The 22196-nt window shown below is 40.0% G+C and overlaps 1 protein-coding gene across 1 annotated transcript in view; it reads right to left on the reverse strand.

Annotated features, from left to right (window-relative positions):
• Positions 1 to 22196, reverse strand: part of scrib (scribble planar cell polarity protein) — a 48635-nt gene that overhangs the window by 22864 nt on the left and 3575 nt on the right. Inside the window, 8 exon segments of the mRNA XM_055229892.1 lie at positions 528 to 672; positions 760 to 834; positions 1286 to 1349; positions 1466 to 1503; positions 1505 to 1523; positions 1835 to 1924; positions 2183 to 2261; positions 2898 to 3015. Coding sequence (XP_055085867.1) covers positions 528 to 672; positions 760 to 834; positions 1286 to 1349; positions 1466 to 1503; positions 1505 to 1523; positions 1835 to 1924; positions 2183 to 2261; positions 2898 to 3015 — 628 coding nt within the window.

Here is a 22196-nt window from a genome sequence, read left to right on the forward strand (position 1 = left end):
GTTTGACAATTTTGATTTCATAATCAAGAATCAGTTCACAGAGAATACTTTAACATATCTTGCAAGTGAAATGGGCCTCTAAACAAAAGCATATATAAGCCCCATGGAGACTCAGAAACACCACTAAACCATGCAAATAGTGATTTGATTGCAGTCCTAGAGCCAGCCTTTCTGTCTCACTGTCTAATCAGCTTGAACCCTGTCCTCCAAAAAGAGGACATTTCGATAATTTTCAAGCACTGCAATTCTATTTGCAATTTTACCCATATTTTCTGTTTAGAAACAATAATTTGTATTATACATTATAATACATTATAATACCATAAAAACTGGCCCCATGCAAACCAGATGCCATCAAACAACTGCATCATTGTTGGTGACTTTGACTTGCCACAAGAGGGCATTGTTGTCTTTGTTTTTAAACCTGCCATGCTTCTGCTTAAACCTGGGTGCTGTCTAACTGTGTTAACTTCTCCTGAGTATGCATGACTAAAATAAGATGTTTGAACCCTAGTGTTGTGCATCACCTATGCTGTCCGGCACCACCTCCAGCAGGTTCTGTGTGAGCAGCAGGTCAGTGAGAGCAATAAGGCCGCTGAGCTCTGAGGGCAGCTCCTCCACATGGTTCTCCGACATGTCCAAACACACAAGTCTCCTCAGGTTACCAAGTTCCTACACAGCACAGGCCACACATGTACAATTAAAGAGTGCATTAAAACAATGACACAAATGAAAAGAATAAAGCAAGACTGCACTCACTGGTGGTAATGCAGACAGCTGGTTTCGGTCTAGCCACAGCTCTCTCAGATTAGGCAAAGCACCAAGCGTGTCGGGCTAAACAGAAAAATCAATAACAATGAATTTAAGGCTTTTGTTTGATGATACACTACAATTACAATTTCAGAAGCACAATTTTAATAAGAAAAGTGCATGTATAATATGGTGTACTTTCTTTACTGTAATGTTTGAATAAGATCTTAAAATAACACGCATAGCTTATAGAAACATCTCGTGACACAGAGGAAAGGTTTCCTCATGTCGTCAGCTGTTTGTTTAGCCTCCGCCCTTGTCAGGTCAGGAGGCATTGTTTGGTCTCTTCCATTGAGAAGTGTAGGCGTCGCCCTGACAAAAAACAGCACAGGTCTACAGTACAGTACACACTGCCTAAACACTTGCACAAGTATAGTTTGGGCATGAGACCAATTTGCACCTTAAAAGGTACACAGGACTAACTGACAAAATATGTTTCAGTAGAGTAGAGTAAAAGTGCAAGGGCTTAATTTACCAATACTTCCAGCTGATTACTGCCAAGATCCAGCTGTTCCAGTTTCACCAGGAAGGAAAGTGACCTTAAAACACACATATATATATTTAAAACAGCATACAAACAAGATTATAGCGTACAAATTGATTTATACTATACCTAAAAGTGAGAATAACATGACAAAAAATAAGGGGCACTTACGTGGGAAGTGACTTGAGCAGGTTCTCCCTGAGTTCCAAACGTTACCAGATTGGCCAGGCTAGAGAAACAAGAGACAGAGAGGTTGAAGCATGTGCCTGAAAAGTGGGTAGGAGTCAACAGTTGAGCGCTGATCTAATGCAGCAAGAGAACAGAGGGAGCAGGTTGGATTGTCAGATGGCCTGTCTGCTTGTCTGCAAGGCCTGGCATGGTGAGGGGCTCCTCCATCTGTGCCAATGCAGCAGGTGCCAGAGGCTCAGGCACTCTGGGGATTCACAATTATTGTAAACCCACTCAGTCTTTGGCATAAAATTCACTGGGGTCAGTCACTGGGGGAAAAATATATAAAATATGTATAGTATGTAGACATACTTTCCAATATCGTGGGGCAATGTCTGCAAAGAGACATCATTCAGCGCTAAATGAGCCAGTGTACGGAGTTGAGTGAAACCCTCTGGTAATCTGAAACAGAAAATAAACACAATTTTTTTGACACTCAAAGAATATAATGATATAGCTTGAGTGGGGCAATTTGTGGAGAATATTATAATACATTTATTACATTACACAATAAATACTAACATTACTTTCATAATAGACTTAACATGTTAAACATGGTACACTGAGTGTCTGTGAAAGGGTTCAGTTTTGCAGTAATGTATAGGAACACAAACTGCTGTTAAATGCAACACAATGATGCCCATGTTCTGGTCCACTTACCTGGAGAGGGGGTTTCCACTGAAGTCTGCGATCTCCAGGGCTCTGCAGAACTTAATGCTCTCAGGGATCTCAGGAATGTCTATGACACAAAAGGAAAGAGAAAAGCAATTATAAACACACACACACACACACACACACACACACAATTTATTTGCATGCATTTAGGATTTACTCATTCACCATCTTGTATTACACCATTAATACACAGCTGTGTTAAAAAACAAAGTTACCTAAGCACATCATGTTGTTTTGTATAGGTGTAATGAAGATTAATTGCTCAGTAACAATCCAACCCAACCTTTTTAACACAAACATTATTTAAACTATAATAAAATAACTTTCCGTATAACTTTCAGTAGATGAATATCTTATTTTTCTTCAGCGACTGCTTGGATGCCTAATTTTAGAATAGCCTCATGTAAGTGCAGGTTGAGAATTCCCCACGGAGGAGAGTGCATGGCATTTATCTGGCTCAGGGCTGTCTTGCAGCAGCAGACAGATGTACCACTGCACACTGTTCTACAGCACTGCAGTGTGGTCTACAGGAGCTGATTTTACAGCCTGACTCTATCACTGACTATCTCCATGAAAAGAACATTACACTCCAAGCATGTGTGCTTGTAATGTGATGTGCTCTGGTTGGCAGTATTTATTCTACCTAGAGATCAATGGACATAGTTTTGTAGATAGAGGTGTAGAAGAAAGGGGACTTTACCATTTCGGGAAATGTCCAGTTCCACCAGCTGCATAAAGTTGGCCACCTCTGGAGGAAGTCTCTGGATCTCATTGTCACTCAGCCCAAGCTTCCGGAGGTTCAGTAGTCTAAAGAAAGGCTGTGAGAAGAAAATGAAAATAGGATTACTTCTTCTTACTTAATACTAAACCACAAGAGAATACATGCTTTTCATTGGTTTCATTTTTTGTTTTATTGAGCAGGGTAGTGGGATTCTTCAGGGATCCACACTGAACAGGCCTTCCACATATGGAGGCAATGGAAGACTAATCAGATGAAACTATAGAGCCATTAGGCCCTCAATCAGCCCATAGAGCAGTGTCCACAGAGGAGCCCCTGTCTGGAGTAAAGAGCCACTCTACACAGATGCTGACTCCACATTCAGTGCAGGAAACAGGAGAAGAGATGCATTCTAGGAGGCCACACATTCACATGCCAAGGCTTTCATTTAGATTCAAGCCTTATCCTGATTTTATTTTAAGTACTTTTACTATATACATTGATCAGACCAACTCTCCTATAATACTCCCATTATAATGTGCCTAATAATGCAGACCTGCTACATTCTTGTGCATAAATGCAGACTAATTCTGTGAGTTTTATTGACATAACTTGTGTCTGGCATAAGCAGGAGAAAAGTGAGTGCACAAAATGTCCACAGTCAAAACATTAGTCTGACAGACAGCTCCACCATTAGCCTGCCTCACAGAAGAATGCTACTGTTCCTCGGCGACAGACACTTCCTGCTCTTAACGGCTTGTGTTGGGATGAGGCAAGAACAAAAGAAGTATACAGGGCGGGTTTACCAAAGTATTACATGTTACAGCTTGTCAATACTTCCATACCCAACATTAGGTTTGTTTTTCATTTGAACAATGAAAAAAATAATCTGTACGCACATTTTAAAATGATTCAAAGACAAAATAAGTTAATTGTCGAATGCATAGTGCTGAAAATATTTATTATGCATATTAATGTGCTTGGCAGGGCTGAAAGATGAATTGCAATCTAATCAAAATCACAATTTTAATGGCTGCAATTAGCAAATCGCGAAGGCAGTCATTTTTGAAGTACCATAATTTCCTCCACAAACGGCATTTAAAAACCTGCTAACCCCTGTACAAAGATAAAATGTGATTGTTTGTCTATTTGTCAATTCTTCCGGGCATGTTTAACATGTGAACTTTGAACATGACCCTACTATAAAAAAAAAGGCAAATCAAAATCGTAAATTGCATTGCTCGCCAGAAAAATGACCATTTCACTCTCACAATATTGATGCTGCTTAGTTGGCTAAATAAAAAAATGCTTCAAGCTAAAATTGTCCACCAATAAAAACAAAAAACAGTGACACACTTACACTTTTTTCAAATAACTCCCATTTTGCAAGTTTGAAGACAGGGTGTGGAATAGGGAGTGGAGTATTAAGAAGCCAATAGAACAATACTAATGAACAGGTGACAGATATCAGGTACCCCAAACAGGAAACTGGAGCTCATGTGCGTCACATGACCAGGACAAGCCCATACGGGAATCAGCCCCAAGGAGGGGAGGGGACTGCATTGGCACAACAGGTGACAGATGTGCTTGGCAACACAAACCCCATAGCAACTTGTGGTAGCGACATTAAAGCATTGTTTCATTCCCTTGAATGGTTGTCTATGGTATAAACGGAAAAAATTGTTATCTCAGCTATAGCACAATAAAAATTTGACTTTGAAAAAAATTCAACTTTGAAGCATAATGTATTGTTACAATAGACTATAATATCGAAACTACTATGCCACTGATACAATAATTGTAAAGCAGGAGAATACCGGTAAATATTTTTTTAAATGTACAGTATTGTTGATAGGCATGTGCAGCAACAAAATAGGAGCAGAATGAAACAATTAGTCATAGACGTTATTTATATTTAACCACTCATCTTAGAACAAAAACACATTTATTGAATGATGGGTTAATGATAATTATCATGACAGGCCTAATGAAGTGCATAACAACGATTCACATTGTCTATTTTTGGGTGAAGCCACTTAGCAAATACATGGACAAATGCGTAACCAACTAAAGCAAATTAATAGAAATCAGAAGTGAATTGAAGAGAAATACTGGCATGGTAGAATTAATAGGGTTGTCAAAAGTATTGAAAATCAGATACTAACTGATACTAAAACTAGTATCAAAACTAGATACTCATTTAGATGGATATCGATACTAAAAATTCACATTCACAGGACAGAAATGAACCTTTACTGAATAGCTTTAGAATGATCTTGAGCTGTAAGACCACAGACTAGCATATGCCCATTAATCATTAGGGAACCCTACCTGGACAACTGAGCGATTAAACATGTTAATATAAAATAAATTGCATTCTATTGGCTAAAGAAAGAGTGTTTTTTATTATGATTGTGGTATCAGAATTGGTATTGAGTATCGAGACCATTCCTTAGCATTGAAATAGTGTTGTCACAATACTAAAAATTTAAACTGGAAGAATTACATAATTCCACAGTATAATCTACGCGTTGTTTTCTTTGCATTAGTGACCAGTGCACATCTCGTTGCCTTGCCCCCTTTACAACAGCATACTAGTGTGAGAATGACAGCACTCCAATGTAAACCAGGAGGCAGAATTTGCTTACAACCAGCTTTAACAAGCACAGTGGCAGGGAGGGCTGTTTGCTTAAGGAAGGAGTAAAGCTGCTAATGGGGACTTGTGAGGCGGACTGCAAGCGGAGGAGAGATACTCAACCTGCAGTGTCAGCAGAGGGCTCTCAAGGCACTTCTGTGAAAATAGTGCAAAGGAATCACTGCTGACAGACGGGAAACCATAAGCTAACATGATAGTTTAATACCTAGAGTTTAGTGCTGTTACAAATCATCACGTCAAATCAAATAGTAAAATTATATTTGAACTATCAAGTAGAAAGCTCCATGTCAGACCAGCCTCCCCCCCTTTGGCAATAACAGCAGAATTCACTTAGCACTAGACTAAAACTTCTGAGTTATGCAAGCTTCAACTACTTTGAATTCCAGGGGCAAGTACCAAAATTACCTCAGCACAACACAGAAAAGCGACGTAAACATATTAATTTTGAATGTATAAAATAATAATAATAATAATAATAACATAAAAATGAAGTACTCAGTTTTTGCATCATTCAATGAACATAAGATTCAGTTTTTACAGGTGTAGATCTGAAATCCCAATAATACTAACACTATGCACATGACAGTTTGATAACATGGATTTCCTTGCCCTGGCTACATCACTAATACTGTATTGTCCAGCCACGACTCTGTCAAAGTGGTTAAGTTTGCGGATGACACCACCCTCATCGGGTTCATCTTGGACGGCGATGAGTCAGCGTACAGGAGGGATGTGGACCGGGTGGTGTCCTGGTGCAGCAACAACAACCTGGAGCTTAACACCCAGAAGACAGTGGAGATGATTGTGAACTTCAGGAAAGTCACAGCCTCCCTGCCTCCTCTCGCCTTGACTGACTCCCCCATCCTCACTGTGGACTCTTTCTGCTTCCTGGGCACCTGCATCACACAGGACCTCAAATGGGAGCCGACCATCAGCTCCCTCATCAAGAAAGCTCAGCAGAGGATGTACTTCCTGCGGCAGCTGAGGAAAGACAAGCTGCCGGTCCAGATGATGGTGCAGTTCTACACGGCCATCATTGAGCCCATCCTCACCTCCTCCATCACTGTGTGGTTCGCTGGGACTACTGCCAGGGACAAACAGAGACTGCAGTGCATTGTGCACTCTGCTGTGCGCAGCCTTCCACCTCTCCAGGGCCTGTACATCTCCAGGACTTGGGGGTGAGCAGTGTGTATAGCAGTTGATACTTCTCACCCTGGACATGGACTATCTGAGCCACTTCCCTCTGGCTACGGTTCATTGGAACCAGAATCTCTCGTCATAAGAACAGTTTCTTCCCCTCTGCCGTTGGTCTCATGAACACTTTATAATATCTGTACCAATTGACGCTTTAGAATATCAGTACTAAACTGGACACTTAATACCGGTCACCTTAGTAAGACATGTTTGCACTGTCGTTCTGATGTTGTTGTATACATCTACCAAGACTATTTTATTTTTAAGCATCTTTTATCTATCTATCTTTTTTAACCTTATGCATGCCCTTATTTGTATTTATTCAGTATTTTATGTTGCACTTTATCACTGAAGAAAGTTCCTAGTTTGTGAGTTGTGCTCACTGGCAATGGCAATAAAAGTCTTCTGATTCTGATTGTCCATGGGCAGGCAGTCATACATCTCCATTGCTAACTCGTCAGGAAGGGTATCCGGCTTAAAAATCGACATCTGATGAAAAAGAAAACAGCCAATTATAAGAAAAGATTGTTTGAAAAAAAATGCGTATACAGTGCCTTGATTTTACAAGGTGTCATTACAAGCCTTGTTATAGAGTGTATGTCACATCAGTAATGTGTCAGTGAATGCCTGTGGGTTTAAAAGACAACCTTTAGTATAAGCCAACCAGAACCTGTGCATGTAGGTCTAACAGCCAGCACACGACGTGTACAAGTCTAAGTTTACATTTGAGAGTGGAGCTATGTGTAGCATGTAACAGTCGCCGCATGTTTTAAAAGAGTGTTTATGTCCTCGGGAAAACTGTAAATTCACACAGGAATGCTAATGTTTGTGCACCCCCCCATGATTCTAGTGAGACCAATTAAAATGCAACTAAAGTTTACAAGGACGGGCCCTCAGAGGCGGTGGGCCAGAGATATACAGAGACCGCAGTGTTGCAGTCAAGTGACTCCAGTTAGCTTATGGATGCCCTCCAATCATGTCATCAAAGATTAGAAACAGCTCTTCCAGTCAGTCTCTCACATGGCCTGTTAGCATGCAGGAAACTAACACGTTGAGTTGCCAGAGTTACCAAAATTACAACTTGAATGTTAACAATAAGCAAATCTCAAAGGCTACAATTACTGAGGTAATATGTATTTTTCAAACAACAATATCTTGTATAAAACTGCCAAGGCTACAGTTTATGCATGTTCATAAATGTATGATCCTAGTTTATTCTACAAGTTACTGTCAAGTTTTTCCTCACAGACAAATAGAATCTTGATTAAAAACAACAAAAGTGCCGCACCAACACAAACAGGTCCTGGCTTGCCCACTGTGGCATTTAAATCAATGTGCCAAGTTAAGTCACACACACCACCCAAAAAAAAGTTTATTATGCACACAGGAAAAGAAAAATTCAATTCTGTCAACTGGACAGTCATCCAAGTGGCTTCTTCAGTTCTGGTCAGTTATAAGGCAGTGTCCACCAGACACTCTCTCTCTGAAGAGAGGAGGCAACTACACTGAAACGAAGACACCCATTTTGCATAACCTGAACGATTATGCAAAATATGACTTAGTTTCAGTGTAGTTAGCTCCTTCCTTCAGATAGATATAAGGCAGTGTCCACCAGAAATCTAACCAGAACTGAAGAAGCCTCTGGGTAGGAGCAGCGAAATCTTCACTATCTATTTTCACTCTAAAACTTTTGTCCAGTTGACAGAATTGAATTTTTTTCTTTTGCTATGGATCATACCTTGACAACTGAAGGATTACACAGACTTTAGACATATAGCTTTTTCTCTCAGATGCTTCCTCTCCTCACACATTCCAAAGCTGGCTAATCTTGTGCCAAATCTACCCCAGGGTCCCCACTACTCCAAATATCCCCTCGCTCACAATAGGCCAACTACACACTGCGATAGGCCTTTCCAGGGATGAGGGCCTCAATAAGAGGGGAGGGGAGAGAAGATGCCTTGGTGCCAGCCCAAACTCTATTGGTTTCCCGGAAATAAAGAAATAATGAAAGTGATTCGGCTGACTGAGTAACTTGAACTAGCACACTAGCATGGATAATATATTTTTAATTCAATTTTAATATAACTTTTTTGTAAGTTCTGGTAATTGTACAAATGAAACAATGTGTATTAGGATTAATACAAAAGGCTTTTCGTTTGAGCATTAGCATGTACCTTACTACACTAACCAACACTCAGTGGTGGATGACACAAACACACACGCAAAACATAAAAAAATAAAAAAAATCAAACAGCAGATACACATTTAGGCAACTTTTTGTGACTTTTGATTGTTTGTGGAAAACTAGCTTGTTAACACCTGGTCACTGTTTTAACAGTCAATTTTCAAAGCTACCAATAAGCACTTTCTTTGCTCTCTTCCTTTAGGTTCCCTCCATTTCCTTTGGCAGAGGGACAAAGGCCAAGCGGGCAGCCCCACACTGAGCTGTCAATCCCAGGCAATCCCCTCCTCCCTGCTGCCCGACCTGAGGACTTCTCCTTTGTGATTCAGAGCCAGAGCCGGGTTGCCAAATAGGAGGATGAGCTGCACAATAGCAATGGACAACAAAAGACAGGAACAACTGGGAAGGATTGGGATCAGAGCGTTCCCAAAAGAGAAGACACTCTGAGAGAAAGGGACCAGTGGCGAATAATTAATTAAGCATCAACAGGACAAAGGATTCCCACAGTGTTCAGGGAGGGACATGCAACGAATGAGGACGCGGACTGCACTCATGTTTAACTGACCATTAAATCCTATTCAAGTACACAAGAACATTACAGTCATCAATAAGCAAGATATGAAATTACAATGGACTAATCTTAAAAAGTACACCCCTATTGTAGTATGAGGGTTTGTAATGGTAGCTGCAGTAAAAAGAAAAGAATTTTGAAAAATGCAATCAAAGAAATATTTCATTTTTTAGATCCAATTAATTTTACTTTTGCCCAGGTACTGGTTAAGTATTTACATTTAAGTGTAACGGTACTTCACTAGCATTACATAGCACTGTTCAAGTAAAAGACATTGTAATTATGTTGTTGTGGCTATTAAATTTAATGTGCAGCGCAGTAAACACAGTCATTTGTTTGTAGTGGGCTGAGAGGTAGTACTAGTGCGTGTGATGACAGGTGCATAGGCCACACAGAACGCCTAACTGACAGACAGGGCAACTCCTGTCTGCTCCCACCTGCCACACACACACTTTGATCTGTTCACTCTGCAAACAGCCCAGTCCCCAACAAGCCAAGTACGAGTATTAGCAATCTTTAACTACAACAACTGCTCAATCAGACAAGCGGATTAGGGGGCAGAAAACAGGCTACTGCAAGAGAAGGAGCTGGAACAGGGAAGGAACTAATGATAATTTAAAAGTAATTCATGAATTTCTAATTTAAAGTTTTCACTTATTGGCATTTAGTTCTGCAATTAACAATCTAGCAAATGCATCTAACAAAGCTATAGTAAAAATTCCATCCTTAAGTCAATTACAAAAAATATAGTATAGTAATATTATATTATTATACTAGAGACTACTAGTATTCACATGTTTATATTTGTATGAAACAAGCTCATGCTCTTGTCAAATGTTCATGTTCTCATGTTCAAAGATTAAACGTGGTTAATAAACAACCATTGCAACAGTAGTTTTACCTTGTGGCTCAAAGGAAAGCCCATGCAGTCTTGGGAGGCATTTCAGAGCTATACCAGGCCTAGTCCTGTAGGTTTCTGCATGTGTGGTGCTATAGATGAGGTGTCTAAGCTGCAGATGGCTGTAAGATTGAGAGCAGACAGGTGCACATGGCACTGGGAGGTGAAGGCCCTTACAAATGCATGCAGTATGTGACAGATGCTCAACAGAGATTAGGCCATAGAACTTTTATATTTGTGTCAACTTCTATTTAAAACGTACAGCTTATCATATCAGAAATGACTCATGTTTTCTTTACAGGGTTGGTAAGGGACACAAATCCAATGTTTAATCAAGTGGACAAAACTGAACATTCTTTGTAAAGCTTTTAAAATAAATTCACAATATTTATGTTGCCCTCCTAAAAGAGAGATGGCTCATTATTGCTGTAAAGACATTTCCTGCTGGCATTATAAAAATAGACAGGAGAAATCCTGCTACAATGGTGGGCTAATCACTGCTTTACTAACCACTGCTTTGATAACCAACACTAGAAGTGCACACACGTCTAGAGTCCTGTGCATAGAGAGTAAATGGTACAAGGCCATCTCCCGTTTGAATATGCAAAGCCTAGTCAAACCAGGAGCCAGAGCCACAAATGTTTTTGATTGACTTTACTATGCTACTTTTATCACTATCATGTACCTGGCTACAGCAAGTGCTGTTATTGATAACAGCCTACACACAGTCAATAAGTAGTACCAATATATATATATTGCAATTTGTGAAGGCCCCTGTCATGGCAGACCCCCCCCCCCTAAAAGACAGGAATAGTGCAAACTTGACAGTGAGGAACCCAGCCTGCACACTTTGCTGACAGTGTTTAGCCAATAGAATAATGGAGCAGTGCTCACATCCAGACTGTGCAGTTTTGTAAATTCTCCAGTGATGCAGTCACACACAGGAACCCGCCTCTCTGTCCCACAATGAGCCCAAACCAAAGCATTTGTGTTTGGAGCAGGACACTGGCTCTTTCCTGGATGGCCTGGTTCCGGTATGTGCTGCCCCACTGGCATAGCTCCATTTGTCCCACACTGAGGCCATCCTGCAGGGGACCAGCAAAACAACCACTGCTCTGGCACCACGGGCTTAAGACAATTCTGTACTGCACACACTGCAACAAGAGTTAGAGAGGAAAATACACAAGAGACCAATGTTCCAGTGCCAAAACAAACTATAGTGTGCTTCTTAAAAAAATTCTTAAAAAATACACCCCAAACAAGTGCTAGCCCAGCCACCCCACTTCACTCTAATGAAAATATCTGAGTACACGAGGTAATACATTCCACTAGCACAGATAAAGTAGAGCCAGTGACTGTACAATTGAATCATTGTGCGTCCAGTCTGTGCCATACAGACTGAGGTCATGTGAGCATTTATCAATTTCAGCTTTCAAACTTTATCTCAATTTCCTCTTTACATTTCTCAGAGACTTTTCCAAGCCAACGCGGAAGCATACAACAGCACAACACATTGTTCGAAGGGTTATCTACACAATAAGAACATAAACTGAGACCTACTACACCACTGAAAAGTGCTCAAAAGAAAGGCTGGAATAGTATTGGTTTGAGCATAAAGCATTCTGTCAAAAAGAAAACAACTACTTCATGTAAAAAACAGCAATTGACATAATACTTGCTTCTCTCTATGCATCTTGTATGATCCATGAAGATAGTCCATGTTTTTAAAGTTCATATACCTTGGCCAGACTCAAATTTCAGATAATTTGAATGTGCAGCTGGAGTTTCACTTGCTTCGCACTCTGCAGTACACCCCTGTCATCTTTCATATAGACATTGTATTATGGAGGCAACAATGGCAAAAAGAAGAGTTCAAATAGTTCAAGTGGAACTAAACACACAATCAACTTCTTGCTATTAACTGTGTACATTGTTTTAATAGCACTGTCTACTGTTCCTGGTGTTTTTTTTAATGCTAGTATAAACAAGTAAAATTTTGAGCTTTGTATTAAAAACAGTGTGTGCTGGCTCCAGAGGCCATTGCAATTTAAGTACTATGTGACATCATGCAAGACTGCCTTGATTAAAGCAAGTTCCCATTACAAAACATCTGGCTGCAGGGGCAGAGTTTGAAGTGTGGATATCTGTTAGACTAATCACACTGTTCTATATACCCCCAGAACCGTCCCACCTCTCCCCTCACTCTCCCCTTTAGACCTCCAGGTACAGCCCAGTTAAGCAGCTCTACTTGAAATGTGGTTCTGGGCAAGGTTTAGGTGTTTAGTCCCATTTCAAGTAATTTGCTGTCTCAATATGCCATATGTTAAACTAACACAAGGTCAAGACAAAGTCATCTCTGTAGTGCTGTCCCTGTGGAAAAACAACTGCTCCACTTTCTGTGTGGCTATTAAGTATCTTAGCTTCGCTGCTGTAGCATTTCCAAAGCCCAAGGACAGAGTATGTCTTTGAGAAGGCCCTCATGCCCGCTCTGCCTCATGACCGCTTTAGTTTGGGCAAAGGCCAAGGCTGCTGTGTTGAGTGCATGTGAGCTAGATGGTGTCCAGGGCCCATTTCTCCACACATATTAGAGACAGAGTGGTTGTGGTGAGGGAAACCATAGATGCTCCTTGACAACGAAGTCCCCTCCACATATAAGAAGAACCACTTGCCCTGGGAGACATCACCGTGGAGACAAAAGCATGAATAGAGGACCACAACCCACCTATGACGCAGAACTGACTATAGGAGAAAATACATTCATCTCCTCGCTGACCAAACATGTTAAAGGCGCACTATGTAACTTTTTTGGCTTTTCTCCATGAAGATCATATTGTTTTGCCACAACAATACCACAATATAGGATTAAATTAATGATCTATCTTTGTGGAGACAAACGGATGATCCCACCGGGACAAGTTACAGGTCAGATCTGAGGAGAAGTGACTCCACTGGTGTAAAATGCATGTTTTTCAAGTTATAGTTCAGCAACATGTTTAATTGAATAAATGCAAAATGTACAGATTTAACGCCATACTGTGGAATATTCCTGGCAAAGCAATAACATCGCTATGGTGACAAAAAGTTACAAAGTGCACCTTTAAATAATGCCTGACTGAAATTTTTTTTGTTTTATTACTTTATTTTTTCCAATAACAGCATAAAATAAAAAAATAATTGCCACTATAAAAGCTCATTATAGGCTGCTATGGCATATCATATAGGATGAAGTTAGAAAGTGTCTTTACACTTAGAAGGATAATATATATGTTTTGGTTGTGCTACAAATGAACCTGGTTTTGTAATGCAAGATAGAAGTGCAGGACAAATGTAGCATTGAATAGCTTAATCCGGTTTTGGTAATCCTTTGTGAAAACCTATTAATCTATGATGTTGTGTTCAATTTCACATCACTTCTTTAAAGTCTAGATAAATATTAGCCTGGAGAGTTAAACATCTCAGACAATGATTTATCTCCGACATAAGGTTTCAGGACATAAAGGATACAGCACTTCACATGGCCGCGCAAAGCCCACAAATAATTCACAGAGACAGCCTAATAACAGCCTTCCCACCTGACTCCAGAAGGATGTACTCCAGGAACCACCACAACATGAACCCTAAGCCTGCAGGCCCTAATGGAGCGTGTGGAGTAGCTAATGCACCTTTCAACTCATCTCATGTGCACTTGTCTTTGACCTCAGCTGAATCTGGATCTGCTAATGCCAATATCATAACCTCTGGCAAATAGGCAAATGGACAATGGGGGGGAAATGCATAAAAGATAAGTATTGGAACTTTATGCATTTATGTTGTGTTGGTAAAAAAAAAAGCAATATGATTAACAGGGGTATATTCTGCATTGATACTTTGCAGCTAATGTCATCAACATTACCTGAGCAGGTTAATCAGTCTCAGGGCACCTAAACAAGACCATGAACATTTGTATTGATCACAGGCTCCTGAAAATGCGTTGCTTAAGTCACATTTGTATCCTTTTTTTTCATATCTTAAAATATGCTTAGCATTGTTTCCTAATGCGTGCACTGTGCCACCACGGTAACTGCTGAACATTTCACCATAGACATACATGCAGCATATTTTCACTGCAAAGTATCAACAGTTTCAACAGTGGAGGACAGGTCAGAATTCTACGGTGGAATTTTGCTGTCAGTCTGTGGATTTGTTGACCTGGTGAATGGTTTATACATGCATTTGTGCTGTGCTTGTTTACAGATATGTAATATTATTAATTATTATTATTATAATTAATTATTATTAATTCTATGCATTTCATTTCTTAGTATCTTGCAGTGACAAAAATAGCAAAATGTTTTATTTTGTTTATTTGGTAGGTACATGAACTCAAGAGGTCAAACCACAGCCCTTTAAAGCCAATTCTTAAATCTTATTTCACAGTAATGACCTGAACTTGTATAACTACTTTACAGTCCACTCCCACGTGATCACACTTAATTAAAACTGTGGCGCTTGGGAAGAATGATTGGTATTTAACAGACACTTCTCAGCGGTCTGTCTGGAGAGAGTAGAGTATATATCCACAGAAGTGCTGCCTCAGTGCTGTGTGTCTGTGTGGGGGCTTGGGGTGAGTTCAAGTGTACAGCAGACAGGGGAAGCGCTGTGCATGTGGAGGGAAACGCACACTCCAGGAGATTCCACACATACCTGCATTTCCTCATATGTTACAGGCTCGGCACACACAAGCTCGGGCATAGTGACTTCATTAGCAGCTTGTACAACTTGTCTAGGTAGAAATTCTACGTATTTCACAAAAAGGTTAACGAATCGCAATCGAAACAAATCTGAATTTGAATAGTCCAACTAGCAAATTGCAAAGACTGCAAGATGCATTAAGAAACATTTCAGTCAATTACAATCATTTTCCATGGAACCAAGCATATTTTCCCAGGTATTTTATAATAATAAAAACGGATACTAATTGCATAGCTGCAGTAAGTATAATGCTATTCTGTGGCACATTCCGGGAGATGCAAAATGTCTGGTCTTAGTATACAGTCCTTGCTCCTGGTTGTTTTTAAAATGTGAACTTTGAATAGTTAAAAATGCTATTTTCCCCAAATAGTTCAACCCAAAGCCTAAATATACCAAACAACTGAACTGTCTTTTAGAAAAAAAAAGTTAGCTATAAATTTAATTAGAATGTTTCCTGAAGGGAAGGCATTGTAAATGGCAGCAGCTTCAAAACTTAAAATAAGGTATCTGCCCTTTTGATGAACAATGTTGCAGTAATTAGCACTTGCTCATTGAGTGGTCCGGATCTGCTCTTGTTTTGTGGCCCGGGCATTTCAACACACATTATGGGCACAGGGAAAGGCTTCAGGAATAGGCAATGGAATAGGCAATGCACGCCACAAATAGGCGTGCATTGTGGAGATATACCAGAGGACACATAACACATAGTAGTGGTGAGTGTACATTGCTTTATTGTTTTCAAAAAGCCAGCCTGGGTTCCTGTGGTTTTCTTACTAAATAGCTGGCAGTTCAGTAGGTACTAGAACGTGCACCACTGACATGAAGGTGGTGGTTCAATTCCCGCTCTTATCAATGCGTTAAGACACTTGGTGTCAGTCTGTATACTGGTGTAAAATAAAACTAAATTAGGACTCTTGAGCAACAAAAAGTTTAATCTTTAAACATACAATTTCCCAAAAAAAATGAGATGGGGCTGGGCAATACGGGAAAAAAATATTGATTGATGTCAATTTTCAATTCAATCTTCTTTCATCTTATTGAAAACAGGTGGACTCCAGGTGTAGAGAGCAAGATCAGAATCAATACAGTTTTTCTGTTGTGTTACCAGCAGAAATATGTGCAATGCCCGTGTGCAAAATTAGGTTTTAACTTTCATTCATAAATGGTGAGAAAATAGATCATTTTCCATAACTTGGATTATAATAAGAAGCACCAGAGGAGAGACGGCATCACACATACAGAGGGAGGAGGGAAGGAGACTGGATTTAAGTCAAATTATGCAGATTTAAGTCAAAACTTGTGAAAGGGAGGACACATGAGGAAACAAGGAAACTGTGGCCCTGACTCAAAGACTCAAAGCACTGAGCTTTCTTTAGCACCACGTGCTTTGATTGCACGATTGGCTGTAGACCTGTCCATTAAAATGTGCTTGCCTTATCATTAAGATTGACCAAAGTTTAGATCGCAATCCATCAATCTTTTGATTTCATTGATCGTGAAATCATCTACTGCTAATAAGTATAATTTTCAGACCTAACATTTATATTCCTGTAAAATAAATAGCAGTTGACCTCACAAGGCAGGGTAATCTTTGGCACACTTGTGGAGTTACAACTTACTAGAATCTGGACACTCCCATGGGAATTAGTCTACAAGATACACAACTAGAGATGGGACGATATTAAATTTTAGACTCACGATTATCGTGGCCAAAATAATCACGATTAACGATATTATCGCGATAATTATTAACCTGTTAACATTCCGACGGCCCGGGCCTACTTTACAACTTTACGGCAATGTACATATACTTCTGTGTCACCCACAAAAACAATCTACACATCAAATGAAAGTGCTTGCGGTGCTTGTCTTTCTGGATATGCAAACCATTTTCACCTGCAATGACCACAGTGCTGACAGGAAAGATATTTTTACAGAAAAGTCACAAAGTGTGAATCTGGACTTCACTTACCATTGAGCGCTCTGGTTCTGTCAAACATCAACATATTTACACAAAGTTGGTCTCATTTGTTCCGTAAAGGTCCAGAGAATATAATCCAGTCAAGAAATTATGTCCACAAAATAAGATCCTCCATGTCCAATCTGCTGCAGGAAAGTACTCCAAATATGAAATCTGCTCCGTCACTTCTTTGCCTTTCTTTTGTCGATTTCAGGCATAATAAACTTCTGACAGCGCCAACTTTCCTCCTCAGTGCTAAACACACGCGTTAGCTTGTGATTGACACCAGTGTTGGCCAATAAGGTGGGGGTTGTGGGTTACTGAGGCCGTAGACAGCGAATCAGTGCTACAGATGACTGAAAGTTTACGCCCCACTTTTCCCCTTGTAGAATCAACCAATTACATCACACACATTTAGTGACGTTTTCCCCTTACAGCCAATGAGCAGCGGGACAGGATGATGTATCACATGGCATGGTTTTCCGTAAACAGACGTACCCGGAAGAAAATGTGTACTCCCCAATGCCATGCTGCCGAAATGGACCAGTCCTTGTTGCGCCGGAAGTGACGCAAGTGCCCGTCGACGAACATTTTTCAACAATTTTTTTTAATTAAGGCACTTCGGTGAATTGGGAAACGAGTGGATGCAGAAATGTGTGCATAATGGTGCATTTTACGCACTCTTGTTTTGCGTTTTAAACATGACGAAATGGACAAACCAAAGGGAGGACGTGATCGAGGACAGTGTGGATGTTTGTACAAGTTATACTAGAGGCATCTCTGACCTGGAGCGGTTCATGGCAAAGAGTAAAGATCCCACAGTGGACTCAGGAGTAAAGGACTTTATTTTTTGATGGCTTGGATGCTGTTCTCGATCGGTAAGCAAGGTTTATTCTGCTATTGACTTAATTGTAGGTAAAATATACCGTATATAATCGTTAGCTTTGCTTCTGTGCACATAGTGCACATTCGGACCATGCACTCTGGCACATTTCTGTTCAGCTGTATGAATTAGACTTAATTTGTCTATTGTTTAAAAGGTGTTTGACTTTGTTTATTGTTGATATCTGACAGAATATAGTTCAGACAGAGATAAGCACAGAAGCTACAAGTGTCATTGCTATGTCAGAGTGGGCAAACACCAGAACTAACATCTAAACGTTGTATTGGAACTGAAAACATGAGGCAGTGTGGTGCCGTAAAGGCGATTATAATTGTGCGCGATGATCGCGATTATAAAAAAATGCCACTAACGATTAATTGCAGACCTTTTTTATCGCGATTAACGATATTATCGTATATTGTCCCATCCCTATACACAACATCCACAAATTAGTCCTAAATTAGGCAAACTAAAGACAACAAACAAAATACTTGACACCCGGAAGCAAACACAAAAGCAGTGATTTCAGAATGAGCACTCAGTTAGATAGATGTGCAGAGCATAGGTGATAGCCGCACCTTTAAATCCCCAGTACAGTGTGCACAGGCTGAATGAGAGATCAGGTTTCATAGGCACATACTGGGGACGGTGATGGCTGTGTGGGGCCGGCAGATAAAGGGCAGCCCTTGTTTGTGGTTGGGTTAGTGCCATCGTGGATGACCTATGCACCCACAGAAACATCAGCACCACGTAGCTTAGCCTCAAAAGGGCCGTGTGACTGTGAGGGGCTATAGTACGATAAGATGTACCCCCGTCCCGAGCAAACAAAATATATTTTAGTTTAAAAAAAAGAATAATAATAATTTAAAAAAAACATTTATAACCTGGCATGGTCCTATAGCATAACAATTTCCCTGGGATCCAAAATAAACACTTCTCTGATACTTTATGAAGATGTGAGTCTAATCACTGGTTGCATCTCCCCAAGGTCAGATGGGCAAGATAACTGACAATTGGATTAGCCAGTGAGGGATATGCATTGGGACATGGCTGCTTATGAAGAAAACAGAAAGGAAAATGAGGACTGAAAAACATTGAGGATTTCTGTGGAATCAAGCTATGTTAATCTGAGGTGAGAGAAATCTCATTTTGTTGTAAATGATGGATGACCAATGAGTACATGTGTCACTGAAATAAACAAATCCCAAAGCGCAATGCACTGACTGGTGAACAGACTGATATCTCTCTGTATTTTTATACAGAGATGTCATTCTGGACTTGGCAGGCAATAAAATAATACCAATATTATAATTTCAAGCAATGCAAAGCCTACACTGCTTTTCAACAACTAATGACTGCCAAAGTTGAGATTGAGTCTAACATTTAGGACCAAATTCTAACTCTCAACGATTGAATGTTCAACTGAATATTTGTGTTAGCTCTGGACACTCAGATGAAACAGTTATGAATGCCACAAGAGACCAGTTTACTCAAGCAGAGCAAACATATGGTTGAAAATGACCCTGTAGCTCACTGCTGAGACTGAAAGCAAAACCACTGACTGAGCCGCTTGGTTCCCAGGGCACGTGCTGATGCTGTTGTCCTTTCATTTTCCGTTTTGAAGTTTAAAAAGTCTCTGCCTCACCTTGCCAAAATGCTTACAGACTTTCCACCCTCTGGTTTAAAAGCTGAGGCATACATTTGAGCAGGAGAGATGGGTTAACCTTGACCAGTTGACAGTGCGCAGTGCAGTGTACATAAAGAAAAGCCACTGTCCATGGCATAGGAGCACAGCTGCTGCCGCTGCCACACACACACACACACACACACACACACACACACACACGCATTATTCACCACAGCCTCGCCTCTTTGTTTACCTTTAACCAACCAAAAACTGGAAGAACACAGGGAGCATGAAGGAAACTAAAATATTTGAGTTGGATGCAGTGTAGTGACTGTGCAGGGCGCCATTCTTTTTGCAGTAATTTCCTTATGCCACTGTGAGATGGGGTTTTCTACACAAAAGTAATCCAAATGTTCATGTACCAATTCTTCTCACACAAGCTTGTTTAGAAGCTTAATTAGTTGGTTGGAATAAAACTTGAATATTCAGATTCTTACCACCTTATAAACATGAAAAACAAAGTTCATTTTAAACAGTTTGTATTGTGGTCCAAAGCTATTCTTCACTTATGCATTCTAAGCATCCTAATTATTCACTAATAATTATAACCTAATTGTCCATAAGACAATTAAAAAACACTTTTTAATTAAATAAAGGCACACAGCAGACTTATTTTGACCACAAGAACTGGTTATACCATATATCTGTGCTGAGGCAAATTTTCCACGCATGGAAAAAAAAAATCAGGGACAGGCCTTTAATAACAAATCTAAAATATCAGATAACATGTGCTTAGTTTACTACTCAAAATAGAATGTTGTATGTTAGCTGAGATGGTTCTTCTTTCTTCACAAAAGCCTGTTGTCAAATACTATACCACTCTAAAGAAGCTGTAGTAGAGAATTGAGAAACAAATAAAATCTTTTCAGTCCACTTCCAATAAGGTCAAAGCAAATCTAGTTGGCTTCACACAGTTTGGGGCTCATAGCTTTGCATGTAAACGTACTTAGACTGGAGCTAAAGGGGGTTGGGTGCAGATTTAACTTGTGTATGTGAAGTCTCCGAGGGATGGGCCATTTGCTCACTGACCGCTCCTGCTTCTCCACCTGACACTCCATGTCAGCCTCATGTCTGTTATTGCTGGATGGATAAGAGGCATTAAAATTATGCTTTACCTATTTTTTACCATCTTAAAAATGTGAAAAACAAAATTAATTTGTTTGTAGCAGTCCAAAGTTATTCCTCACTTTCCTAGTGCATTCCGAGTGTCCCAATTAGTATTCACTGCGATGAAATTATAAGCGCTTTTCAGAACTTTCAGAGGCCAGAGTGGAGATTTGTCACAGTAATGCCAACAACAGCTAGCATGCCAACAGATCTGCTTATAGATCTGTACTGGGGCAATACAAATGTTACTTTATTACATGAAAACAATCGGGTACAGCCCCTTTAAGAACAGCATCCCAATGGAGCAGTATTCGGTGAGGCTCGGCTCTGGGCTTTCACTCGGCCTGTGGAGGTGTCAGGGCCCCTATGCTCCTGGGCACCTCTCCTGTGTCTCTTTCACTTGTGCACGCTCTTACCCCCCTGCCCCGGTGGGGCAGTGGGGGAGGGGGGCAGGATGTGGGACCAGCTGGTCATCGGCTCACACAAAGAAACCTGCTGAATCTGCTCTTGCATTAAAATGTGGCTTTGAGGGGTTCTGCAGGTAGAGCACATGTGCCTGAAAGTTTTGTCCTACATTGGCCACGCAAAAACACTTTTGACAGTCCATCTCCAATTTCTGTTGATTTTACAAACTGTAGAAATGTCAACAGGAATTATTTTACATTGTCTGAAAAGCTTATCAATGGGTTATGAATGCAACCAACAAGTTGCATTCATAACCCATTGATAACAGCCAACGAAACAGCCAATAAAAATGCTGAGAATCATATAGTCATATATATAAGCTTAGGTAGTTTATTCTCATTGCTGAGGTGTGCATAATGTTCACACAAAAAAATAAAATACTTTACAAACGGTTAACAAGTAAGTAACCTCCTAAGTAACCTCCAATTCAAATAATCTGAACTATCTAATATTGTACAAGCACCCTTCTTAATAATGACACCACAGGCAGGATTACACAGATGAAAGAAGGTAAAATAAACAATTGAACACAAGATTAATCTAATGTGAGCTTCACTTAACCCAAGCACCCAAGTGTGTACAAAGGACAGGGGTAGATAAGAGATTTCTATCTGGGCATTTATCTGCTTGAATGGAGACGTAAAGGGCGGAAAAGCACATCTCAGACACTGGTTTTCAGAAAGTATTTTAGGAATATGCCCTATAGCATACACTCCATAATAGTTCTGTGTAAAATGCTTAAAAATGCTTTAAACAGATTAATTGTACTCAAATCAAAATGGCAATTTCAATGGACGCGATTAGCAAATCACAAAGGCTGCAATTTTTGAAGCGCCATAATTTCTTCCACAGACAAGTAAATATCCTGTCTGCATAAAAACTGACAACTATGTAGTTTTGATCCATCCAAATGATTCTTGCATTAGTTTCATTATCAGTTTGTATCA

The sequence above is a fragment of the Periophthalmus magnuspinnatus genome, chromosome 20 (genome assembly GCF_009829125.3).
Source record: "Periophthalmus magnuspinnatus isolate fPerMag1 chromosome 20, fPerMag1.2.pri, whole genome shotgun sequence".
In the NCBI taxonomy this organism is placed as follows: Eukaryota; Metazoa; Chordata; class Actinopteri; order Gobiiformes; family Gobiidae; genus Periophthalmus; species Periophthalmus magnuspinnatus.